The sequence below is a fragment of the Pan troglodytes genome, chromosome 20 (assembly GCF_028858775.2).
Source record: "Pan troglodytes isolate AG18354 chromosome 20, NHGRI_mPanTro3-v2.0_pri, whole genome shotgun sequence".
Lineage (NCBI taxonomy): Eukaryota > Metazoa > Chordata > Mammalia > Primates > Hominidae > Pan > Pan troglodytes.
The window spans coordinates 47,977,488-47,989,497 of NC_072418.2; the positions used below are offsets into that span (position 1 = coordinate 47,977,488).

The window sequence follows — 12,010 nt, forward strand, 5'->3', positions numbered from 1 at the left end:
GAGAAGGTTGGGGAGCTCCCAACAGAGGACCCTAGTGGGGAGAGGATTGGGGAGCTGCCAAGGAAGGCCCCAAGGAGTTTGGATGGACGCAGGCATCGGTGATGGGACCCCCAAAGAGGACTTCTCTTCCTGCAGCTCCGGGATTGTGGAGGGCTGCGGGAGGTGGAGGTGACTGCCTGCCTGGTGTGGAAGGACTGGCCTCACCGAGTCCACCCCCACAGCCTCGTGGGGAAAGACTGCACCGACGGCATCTGCAGGGTGCGGCTGCGGCCTCACGTCAGCCCCCGGCACAGGTACCCACCCCCTGACCTCCGACCTCTCATCCTTGATCATGGAGATTCTAAGCGACTGGAGGCCACCCATGAAACCTTAGAGCAGAGGGCAGCTTGGGTAAACCCTCCCCACTGCCTCTTCTAGGTGGGAGACAGGCCTGGGGACAGTGGAGGGCCTCACTTAGGCCTGGAGCCTTGCCACACACATATTCACATACATTTTATGCCTATTTTGTAGAGGAAGAAACTGAGGCTCAGAGAGGGTAAGGAGCACAGATAATTGATGACAGAGCTGGGATTTGACTGCAGACCTGACTTAACTGCAAGGTCTGTTCTTTCTCTTACTTTACAATTCATCTTTTTTTTTTTTTGGGGGGGACGGAGTTTTGCTCTTGTTGCCCAAGCTGGAGTGCAATGGTTCGATCTCAGCTCACTCCAACCTCCACCTCCCGGATTCAAGTGATTCTCCTGCCCCGGACTCCCGAGTAGCTGAGATTACAGGCATGCGACACTACACCCAGCGAATTTTTTGGATTTTTAGTAGAAATGGGGTTTCACCATGTTGACCAGGCTGGTCTCGAACTGCTGACCTTAGGTGATCCTCCCAGCTTGGCCTCCCAAAGTGCTGGGATTACAGGCATGAGCCACCATGCTGGCCTTTTCTTTCTTTTTAAAACAGAAGCACTGTATAACTTTTATTTTGCATATGTCCACAAATGCTTACACAACATACAGTGGCTACATCTAAAACTTTGAGCATTTTTTCATAGTGCAAAGAGACAGAAAGGTAGTGACACACTTCACTGTGTTACACTGACTTTGGGTAGAGCCCTAAAGGCAGCACGCACTTCAGAGATAGGGCTGAGTATTGCTCACACTCAGGTCTGGAAGATTTAATTTTAGAAATTTTTAAACTTAGTGAAAATATAAGTTCCGAGAGCAGAGATCTTGTCTCTTACATTCCCTGCTGTATTCCGAGTGTCTGGCATAGTAACTGGCACATAGTAGGTGCTCAGGAAATATTTGTGGAATGAATGAATACTGCCATGTTATGCAATTTACAGACCCATCAGTAATGGGTGAGAGCACCTGATTCTCCACAACCTCACCAGCACCGGGTATTATGAAACATTTTGATTTTTGCTATTTTGATGAGTGCCCCAAAACAAAGGCATCTTCATTGGTGTTTAATTTGCAGTTTTCTTTCCTTCCTTCCTTCCTTCCTTCCTTCTTTCTTTCAGACAGAGTCTTGCTCTGTCGCCCAGGCTGGAATGCAGTGGCGCGATCTCGGCTCACTGCAAGCTCTGCCTCCTGGGTTCAAGTGATTCTCCTGCCTCAGCCTCGCAAGTAGCTGGGACTACAGGCGCCCGCCACCACGCCCGGCTATTTTTTTTTGTATTTTTAGTACAGACAGGGTTTCGCCGTGTTAGCCAGGATGGTTACCATCTCCTGACCTCGTGATCCGCCCGCCTCGGCCTCCCAAAGTGCTGGGATTACAGGCATGAGCCACTGTGCCCAGCCTCTTTTTTTTTTTTTTTTTTTTTTTTTGAGACCGAGTCTCACTCTGTCACCCAGGCTGGAGTGCAATGGCATGATCTCTGCTCACTGCAATCTCTGCCTCCTGGATTCAAACGATTCTCCTGCCTCAGCCTCCCAGGTAGCTGGGATTACAGGCGCCAGCCACCACACCTGGCTAATTTTTGTATTTTTAGTAGAGACGGGGTTTCACCACGTTGGTCAGGCTGATCTCAAACTTCTGACCTTGTGACCCACCCGCCTCGGCCTCCCCAAAGTGCTGGGATTACAGGTGTGAGCCACCGCACCCGGCCCTGAAGTTTTCTTATTTTATTTATTTATTTATTTATTTTGAGGCGGAGTCTCGCTTTGTCGCCCAGGCTGGAGTGCAGTGGCGCGATCTCGGCTCACTGCAAGCTCCGCCTCCCAGGCTCACGCCATTGTCCTGCCTCAGCCTCCCGAGTAGCTGGGACTACAGGCACCCGCCACCATGCCTGGCTAATTTTTTTGTATTTTTAGTAGAGACGGGGTTTCACCGTGTTAGCCAAGGTGGTCTCGATCTCCTGACCTCGTGATCTGCCGGTATCGGCCTCCCAAAGTGATGGGATTACAGGCGTGAGCCACCGCGCCCGGCCTGAAGTTTTCTTATTAAAGATGAAGATGGCCAGTGTTCTCACGTGGTAAAGATAAGGCATGTTCTGGATCTTCTCAAGAACCCTTGACATGCTTATTTTTATTTTTTGAGACAGATTCTTACTCTGTCGCCAGGCTGAAGTGCAGTGGCATGATCTCATCTCTCTGCAACCTCTACCTCCCGGGCTCAAGCAATTCTCCTGCTTCAGCCTCCTGAGTAGCTGGGATTACAGGTGTGCACCACCACACCCAGCTAATTTTTGTATTTTTAGTAGAGATGGGGCTTCACCATGCTGGCCAGGATGGTGTCCCTCTCTTGACCTCGTGATCTGCCCACGTTGGCCTCCCAAAGTGCTGGGATTCTACAGATGTGAGCCACCACGTCTGGCCAAAAGGTTTATTTTATTTTTTATTGTTTGAGATGGTGTCTAACTCTGTTGCCCAGGCTGGAGTGCAGTGGCACGATCTCGGCTCACTGCAACCTCTGCCTCCCGGGTTCAAGTGATTCTTTTGCCTCAGCCTCCCGAGTAGCTGGGATTACAGGCATGCACTACTATGTCTGCTAATTTTTGTATTTTTAGTAGAGACAGGGTTTCACCATGTTGGCCATGCTGGTCTTGAACTACTGACCTCAAGTGATCCTCCTGCCTCGGCCTCCCAAAGTGCTGGGATTACAGGTGTGAGCCACCGCGCTGGCCTTCTGAGAGGTTTAAACCCCAGACCGTTTCTAATGCTGGGACCCCTGGGCCTGGGATGTCAGCCCCTGAGAGCCTGAGCCCCACAGCAGCATCTGCCAGAGCCCTCCTGCAGGTTAGGGCCACACTTGCCTGCTCACGAGCACTCCTCTCCCTCCCCCGTCACCTCCTCAGTTTTAACAACCTGGGCATCCAGTGTGTGAGGAAGAAGGAGATTGAGGCTGCCATTGAGCGGAAGATTCAACTGGGCATTGACCCCTACAACGGTGAGCACCCCCTGCCTGACCTGACCATCCCATCCTCCCAAACCCCTTGCCTTCCGTGCTCACCCTGGTCCCCTCACCACTCCAGGCCCCACCGTCTCCTCCAGCCCCATCCCTTCCCCGTTCCCCTGTACCCCAGAGAGGGTCTCCACTTCCCACCCTCAGCCTCCCCATATCTCCCCCGACAGCTGGGTCCCTGAAGAACCATCAGGAAGTAGACATGAATGTGGTGAGGATCTGCTTCCAGGCCTCATATCGGGACCAGCAGGGACAGATGCGCCGGATGGATCCCGTGCTTTCCGAGCCCGTCTACGACAAGAGTGAGTTGAGAGTGCTGTGGCCGTTAGGATTGCCTTTGGCTGCAGGTGTCAGAATGTCCCGCTTACAGAGGCATGAATGGCTCAGGCGCTGTGGCTCACGCCTGTAATCCCAACACTTTGGGAGGTCGAGGTGGGAGGATTGCTTGAGCCCAGGAGTTCAAGACCAGCCTGGGCAACTTGGCAAAACCCTGTCTCTATAAAAAATTTAAAAATTAGCTGGGTGGCCAGGCACGGTGGCTCATGCCGGTAATCCCAGCACTTTGGGAGGCCAAGGCGGGCAGGTCACCTGAGAAGTCAGGAGTTTGAGACCAGCCTGGCCAACATGCCAAAACCCTGTCTCTACTAAAAATACAAAAATTAGCCGGGCGCAGTGGCAGGCAACTATAATCCCAGCTACTCAGGAGGCTGAGGCAGAAGAATTGCTTGAACCCGGGAGGCGGAGGTTGCAGTGAGCCGAGATCGCGTCACTGCGCTCCAGCCTGTGCAACAGAGTGAGATTGCATCTCGAAAAAAAAAAAATTAGTTGGGCATGGTGACATGCACCTGTAGTCCCAGCTACTTTGGAGGCTGAGGTGGGAAGATTGCTTGAGCCCAGGAGGTTGAGGCTGCAGTGAGCTGTGATCATGCCACTGCAGTCCAGCCTGGGCAACAGAGCAAGTGGTGAAATCCTGTCTCTACTAAAAATGCAAAAATTAGCTGGGCATGGTGGCACACGTCTGTAATCCCTGCTACCTGGGAGGCGGAGGTTGCAGTGAGCTGAGATTGCACCACTGCACTCCAGCCTGGGCAATGGAGAGGGACTCCGTCTCAAAAAACAAGAAAAAAAAACATCAAACCCAAAATGGAATCTTCTAGTGTTGTAGAATGAACAATCTGTACAACTATACCAGGCAGCCCAAGGGAAGAGGCAGCATAAGTAATAATCTCTCTCCCTTTCTGAGAGAGTGCATTATATTCCACAGAATCACCCTGGTAGACTTCTGCTTACTTCTCAGTGGCCAGAGCTTGGTCCCATGGCCACTCCTAGTTGCAGGGTGGTCTGGGAAAGCAAGTGCTTAGATTTTTCACCCTCTATAGAGGGATACAGGCATAGAAGAGGGGACTGGGAATAACTGGTAGGTTTTAGCCAACCCATAGTGACTGCTGTAAGCATCAAAATGGGATATTAATTCAGTCAGGGCATTTATGGATGCAAGTGATAGAATCCCAACTTAGCCGGGCGCGGTGGCTTACGCCTGTAATCCCAGCACTTTGGGAGGACGAGGCGGGCAGATCACGAGGTCAGGAGATCGAGACCATCTGGCTAACATGGCGAAACCCCGTCTCTACTAAAAATCAAAAAAAAAAAATTAGCCGGCCATCGTGGCGGGCGCCTGTAGTCCCAGCTACTCGGGAGGCTGAGGCAGGAGAATGGCGTGAACCCTGGAGGCGGAGCTTGCAGTGAGCCGAGATCGCACCACTGCACTCCAGCCTGGGCAACAGAGCAAGACTCCTTCTCAAAAAAAAAAAAAAAAAAAAAAAAGAATCCTTACTTAAATAGGCTTAAGGGGGAAAAAAGAGAATAAGTTGTTCTATTTGTTCTATTAACGAGAAAAAATGCAGATGTAGCATAGTGCTTCAGGTCTGGCTGCATCCAGGGCCTCAGTGATGTCATTAGAGATCTGTCTCTTTCTGTCTCTCAGCTGTTCTTCCTCCATGTTAGAATCCATGCTTATATCCTACCTGCCTGGCACCTCTCCCCGACTCCCAAAGCTGCTTTTAGCTTCTCTTACCTAATAGCTTTGCTTAAAGTCTCAGGTCTATCTCTCATTGGCCTGGTTTTGGTCATTTGCTCCTTTTTGACAAATCAGCTTTGGCCAGAGGGATGCACTGCTCTGATTGGCCAGGTCTGGGGCATGCGCTCAATTACTGCTGAGCTAGGAAGTGGGCTCAGCCCTGCCCAATCCCAGTTACTAAGATGAGGGGTGGTCCCTTGAGGGAAAATTGGAGGCTGTTAAAAGAAGAGGGGCCAGGACTACTAGATGGGGAAAACAACAGGTGTCCACTACATGATTACAGTCTATCAAACTCTCCTCAAGGAACCTTCTCTCACCTGGGACCCCATCAACTCTCCCTGAGGTCTGAGGGTCTCCCTTAAACATTTTTTAAAAATTATTTTTATTATTTTTTTTTAGAGATAGGGTCTCACTCTGTTGCCTAGGCAGTCATGCAGTGGTGCAGTCATAGCTTACTGCAGCCTGAACTCCTGGGCTCAAGTGATCCTCCCAGTTCAGCCTCACAAGTAGCTGAGACTACAGGCATGTGCCACCACACCTGGCTAAGTTTTATTTTTAAAACTTTGTAGAGCTAGAGTCTCACCATGTTACCCAGGCTGGTCCGGAACTCCTAGGCTCAAACGATCCTCCCTCCTCGGCCCCTCAAGTGCTGGCATTACAGGTGTGAGCCATCATGCCTGGCAATTTTTTTTTTTTCTTTTTTGAGAGAGGTGGGGGTCTGCTATGTTGCCCAGGCTGGTCTTGAACTTCTGGCCTCACGTGATCTTCCTGGCTGGGCCCCCAAAAGTGCTGGGATTACAGGTGTGAGCTACCTTGCCTAGCAAAGGATCTTCTTTTGTTTTGTTATTTGTTTGTTTGTTTGTTTGTTTTTTGTTTTGAGACGGAGTTTTCCTCTGTCACGATGGAGTGCAGTGGTGCAATCTCAGCTCCCTGCAACCCCTGTCTCCTGGGTTCAAGTGATTCTTGTGCCTCAGCCTCCTGAGTAACTGGGACCACACCCAGCTAATTTTTGTATTTTTAGTAGAGTCAGGGTTTCACCATGTTGGCCAGGCTGGTCTCAAACTCCTGACCTCAAGTGATCCACCTGCCTCGGCCTCCCAAAGAGCTGGGATTACAGGCGTGAGCCACCATGCCCGGCAAAAGATCTTCGTTTTGGACAGACACTCACCGGGCTTCCGCTTGAGGGCCGGCGACTGTTCGTTAACCCCTCCTGTCCGAGTGACTTCTTTCTCCACCTGGACTATGGGTTCCATGAGGATCAGATGCCCTGCCTTTTCAATTCCCCACGTCTCCAGGGCCCCGGGGATGGCACCCACTGGGTGCCCAGTAAGGCTTTGGTGACTGAATTCTCGGGATTTTTTTTAATACACTTCTTCCTCTTGCTCCTTCCCAGAATCCACAAACACGTCAGAGCTGCGGATTTGCCGAATTAACAAGGAAAGCGGGCCGTGCACCGGTGGCGAGGAGCTCTACTTGCTCTGCGACAAGGTGCAGAAAGGTGAGGGGCCTGGGGCAGCAAGCTTGGGCAGAGCGGGGTCTGGCAACTTGGAGGGGTAGCCAGGGAGCCCGGGAAGATGAAAGGATGAGAAAGAGCTGGTTAACCAGGGCACCAGAGTGCAAGGGTCCAGAACGCTGTCTTTGCAGTCAGACACAGCTGATGGGTTCATTCACTCCCTGAGTCGCCTTCTCACCCGTCTGCGTAGGACGACAGAGACTCGTCTGTGGTGACCCATGCTGCAAGCTAGGCGGTGCCATCACAGAGCTCACGACATGTCCAGAGGACTCTGATGTTAAGGGTGGAATTGCATAAATGAACGCTTTACGGTGGTTCTGATAAGCGCTATGGGTAAAGCAAACAGGACAGGAGAAGCAACTCCACTTCATTCATCTCTGTTCAAATGGCCCTTCCTCAAACAGGCTTTTAAAAAAAAAAAGACAGCTGGTCACCGTGGCTCAAGCCTGTAATCCCAGCAATTTGGGAGGCTGAGGTGGGTGGATCACTTGAGCTCAGGAGTTTGAGACCAGTCTGGGCAACATGGTGAAAACCCATATCTACTAAAAATACAAAAATGAGGGCTGGGCGCAGTGGCTCATGCCTGCAATCCCAGCACTTTGGGAGGCCAAGGTGGGCGGATCACCTGAGGTCAGGAGTTCGACACCAGCCTCCCAACATGGTGAAACCCCATCTCTACTAAAAAACACAAAAATGAGCTGGTTGTGGTGGCATACACCTGTAATCCCAGCTACTCGGGAGGCTGAGGCAAGAGAATCACTTGAACCTGGGAGGCAGAGGTTTCAGTGAGCCGAGATCACGCCTCTGCACTCCAGCCTGGGCCACAGAGCAAAGCTCTGTCTCAAAAAAAAGAAAAAAAGAAAGAAAAGAAAACAGACAGCTGGGCACAGCAGCTCATGCCTGTAATCCTAGCACAGTTTTGCAGGCTGAGGCGGGCAGATCACTTGAACTCAGGAGTTCGAGACCAGCCTGGGCAACATGGTGAAACCCCGTCTCTACAAAAAATAAAAAATTTAGCAAGTGTGGTAGTGTGCACCTGTAGTCCCAGTTACTTGAGAGGCTGAGGTGGGAGGATCACTTGAGCCCAGGAGGCGGAGGCTGCAGTGAGCCAAGATTGCACCACTGCTCTCCAGCCAGGGCGACAGAGACAGACCCTGTCTCAAAAAATCAAAACCAAAAACAAACCGGCTGGGCTGGTGGCTCATGCCTGTAATTCTAGCACTTTGGGAGGCTGAGGTGGGAGGATCACTTCAGCCCAGGAGTTTGAGTCCAGTCTGGGCAACATAGCAAGCCCCCATCTCTACAAAAAAAAATTCTTTTTAATTAAAAAATAGCCAGGCATTAGGCCGGCTGTGGTGGCTCACACCTGTAATCCCAATACTTTGGGAGGCCAAGGTGGGCGAATCACTTATGGTCAGGAGTTCAAAACCAGCATGGCCAACATGGTGAAACCCTGTCTCTACTAAAAATACAAAAATTAGCTGGGTGTGGTGGAACACACCTGTAATTCCAGCTACTTGGGAGGCTGAGGCACGAGAATCACTTGAACCTGGGAGGCAGAGGTTGCAGTGAGCCGAGATCATGCCATTGCACACCAGCCTGGGCAACACAGTGAGACTCTGTCTCAAAAAATGAAATAAAATAGCCAGGCATGTTGGGGCATGTGCCTGTAGTCCCAGCTACTTGGGAGGCTGAGGTAGGAGGATTGCTTAAGTGCAGGAGTTGGAGGTTACAGTGAGCTATGATGGTGCCACTGCAGCCTGGGCAATAGAGCGAGACTCTGTCTCAAAATAGAATAAAATAAAGTGAAGAAACTGGTTCCAGAGATATCTAGTAACTTCCCCAAGTTATAACAGAGTTGGTAGTGAAGAGTTCTAGCCTTCCTGGGTTTCCATCTTGGCTCTAACACTTGCCGGCTGTGTGACCTTGGACAAGTGACTTCACCTCTCTGTGCCTTCATTTTCGCCTTTATACAATAAGGTACCTAATAGTACCTTCTTCATAGAGTTGTTGTGTGACTTAGAGGCAATCTATATGTAACTGACACATATAAAGCCTCAGTACATGGAGGTACTGTGATGACAGGCGATGCAGTAAGACAAGAAAAATAAATAGCAGGCAGAGTAGCATCATGAATCCTGACTCTTCTGCTACCAGTTGTGTGATGTCTCAACACTTTCAAGCCTCAGTTTCTGTTTTTTTTTTTTTTTTTTTTTTTTTTTTTTTTTTTAAGAACCAGGCTCTCACTCTGTCTCTTAAATAGCTGGGACCACAGGCGTGCGCCACCATGCCTGGCTAATTTTTTAATTTTCTTGTAGAGACAAGGTCTTGCTGTGTTGGCCAGTCTGGTCTTGAACTCCTGGCCTCAAGTGATCTGCCAGCCTTAGCCTCCCAAAGGGCTGGGATTACAGGTGTGGGCCACTACGCCTGGACAGGCACCTTTTTTCTCTGCTGACTGTGCCTGGTATCCTTTTGCCATAACAGATCATAGCTGTGAGTATGACTGTATGCTGTCTTGTGAGTCTTCTTACTGAACCACCTGAGGGTGATCTTGAGGATCCCTGGACATGAGGGGGATATTAATTCTTTTGTTTGTTTGTTTGTTTGAGACGGAGTCTTGCTCTGTCCCCCAGGCTGGAGTGCAGTGGTGCGATCTTGGCTCACTGCAAGCTCCGCCTCCCGGGTTCACGCCATTCTCCTGCCTCAGCCTCCTGAGTAGCTGGGACTACAGGCGCCTGCCACCATGCCCGGCTAATTTTTTTGTATTTTTAGTAGAGACGGGGTTTCACCATGTTAGCCGGGGTGGTCTCGATCTCCTGACCTCGTGATCCGCCTGCCTCGGCCTCCCAAAGTGCTGGGATTATGGGCGTGAGCCACCGTGCCTGGCAAGGGGGATATTAATTCTACCTACCTCTTAAATTGTTATAAGGATTAAATGAGATAATATATATAAAAATACATAAAACAAGGCCGGGTTCGGTGGCTTACATCTGTAATCCCAGCACTTTGGGAGGCCGAGGCGGGCAGATCACGAGGTCAGGAGATCGAGACCATCCTGGCCAACGTGGTGAAACCCCGTCTCTATTAAAAATACAAACATTAGCTGGGCGTGGTTGCACATGCCTATAATCCCAGCTACTCGGGAGACTGAGGCAGGAGAATTACTTGAACCAGGGACTTGGAGGTTACAGTGAGCCGAGATCATGCCACTGCACTTCAGCCTGGAGGCAGAGTGAGACTCCATCTCAAAAACACACAAACAAAAAAAAACAAAAATAAAATTAGCCGGGCGTGGTGGCATATGCCTGTAATCCCAGCTACTCTGGAGGCTGAGGCAGGAGAATTGCTTGAACCCGGGAGGCAGAGGTTGCGGTGAGCCGAGATCGTGCCACTGCACTCCAGCTTGGGCAACAAGAGTGAAACTCCGTCTCAAAAAAAAAAAAAAAAAAAAAGCTGGACGCTGTGGCTCACACCTGTAATCCTAGCACTTTGGGAGGCTGAAGCAGGCAGATCACAAGGTCAGGAGATTGAGACCATCCTGGCTAACATGGTGAAACCCTGTCTCTACTAAAAATACAAAAAATTAGCCGGGCATGGTGGCGGGCACCTATAGTCCCAGCTATTCAGGAGGCTGGGGCAGGAGAATGGCATGAACCCAGGAGGCGGGGCTTGCAGTGAGCTGAGATCGTGCCACTGCACGCCAGCCTGGGAGACAGAGCGAGACTCCGTCTCAAAAAAAAAAAAAAAAAAAAAAAAAAAATATATATATATATATATATACACACACACACACACACACACACACACATATATAGATAAAACAGTGACTGGCACATAATAGGTACTCAATAGAAAGTTAGCTGCCACTATGATTCGTTTTTTGTTTTTTGGTTTTTTTTTTGAGACGGAGTTTTGCTCTTGTGGTCCAGGCTGGAGTGCAATGGCACAATCTCGGCTCACTGCAACCTCTCCCTCCTTGGTTCAAGTGATTCTCCTGCCTTAGCCTCCCAAGCAGCTGGGACTACAGATGTGTGCTACCACACCCGGCTAATTTTTTTTTTTTTTTTTTTAGATGGAGCGTCACTCTGTCACCCAGGCTGGAGTGCAGTGGCACGATCTCGGTTCACTGAAGCCTCTGCCTCCCGGGTTCAAGTGGTTCTCCCGCCTCAGCCTCCTGAGTAGCTGGTATTACAGGCGCACACCACCACGCCAGGCTAATTTTTGTATTTTTCGTAGACACGGGGTTTCACCATGTTGGTCAGCCTGGCCTTGAACTCCTGACCTCAGGTGATCCACCCTCCTCGGCCTCCCAAAGTGCTGGGATTACAGGTGTGAGCCACCATGCCCGGCCTAATTTTGTGTTCTTAGTAGAGATGGAGTTTCACCATGTTGGTCAGGCTAGTCTCGAACTCCTGACCTCAAGTGATCCACCCACCTCAGCCTTCCAAAGCGCTGGGATTACAGGCGTGAGCCACCGTGCCTGGTGATTAGTTTTATTTTTAGGAATATTAGAGGCCGGGCACGGTGGCTCACGCCTGTTATCCCAGCACTTTGGGATGTCAAAGTGGGAGGATTGCTTGTATCCAGGACTTTGAGACCAGCCTGGGCAACATGGCGAAACCCCTTCCCTACAAAAAATACAGAAAAATCAGCCGGGTGTGGTGGTGCATGCCTGTAATCCTAGCTACTTGGGAGGCTGAGGTAGGAAGATCTCAAGGCCCAGAGGCAGAGGTTGCAGTGAGCCAAGATCATGGCATTGCACTCCAGCCTGGGTAACAGAGTAATACCCTGTCTCAAAAAAAAAAAAAAACAAAAACAAGGCTGGGCGCAGTGGTTCATGCTTGTAATCCCAGCACTTTGGGAGGCCGAGGTGGGCGGATCACCTGAGGTCAGGAGTTCTAAACCAGCCTGGCCAACATGGTGAAACCCCGTCTCTACTAAAAATACAAAAAATTAGCCGGGTGCAGTGGCTCACACCTGCAATCCCAGCACTTTGGGAGGCCAAGGCAGGTGGATCACGAGGT

At 50.4% G+C, this 12,010-nt stretch overlaps 1 protein-coding gene across 1 annotated transcript in view; it reads left to right on the forward strand.

The window, feature by feature from the left end:
• The window catches only part of RELB (RELB proto-oncogene, NF-kB subunit), a 38,559-nt gene that overhangs the window by 20,418 nt on the left and 6,131 nt on the right, over positions 1–12,010 (forward strand). The window contains exons 4-7 of the mRNA XM_024351459.3: positions 136–293; positions 3,290–3,381; positions 3,567–3,698; positions 6,867–6,971. Coding sequence (XP_024207227.2) covers positions 136–293; positions 3,290–3,381; positions 3,567–3,698; positions 6,867–6,971 — 487 coding nt within the window. The remainder of the gene's footprint in view (positions 1–135; positions 294–3,289; positions 3,382–3,566; positions 3,699–6,866; positions 6,972–12,010) is intronic.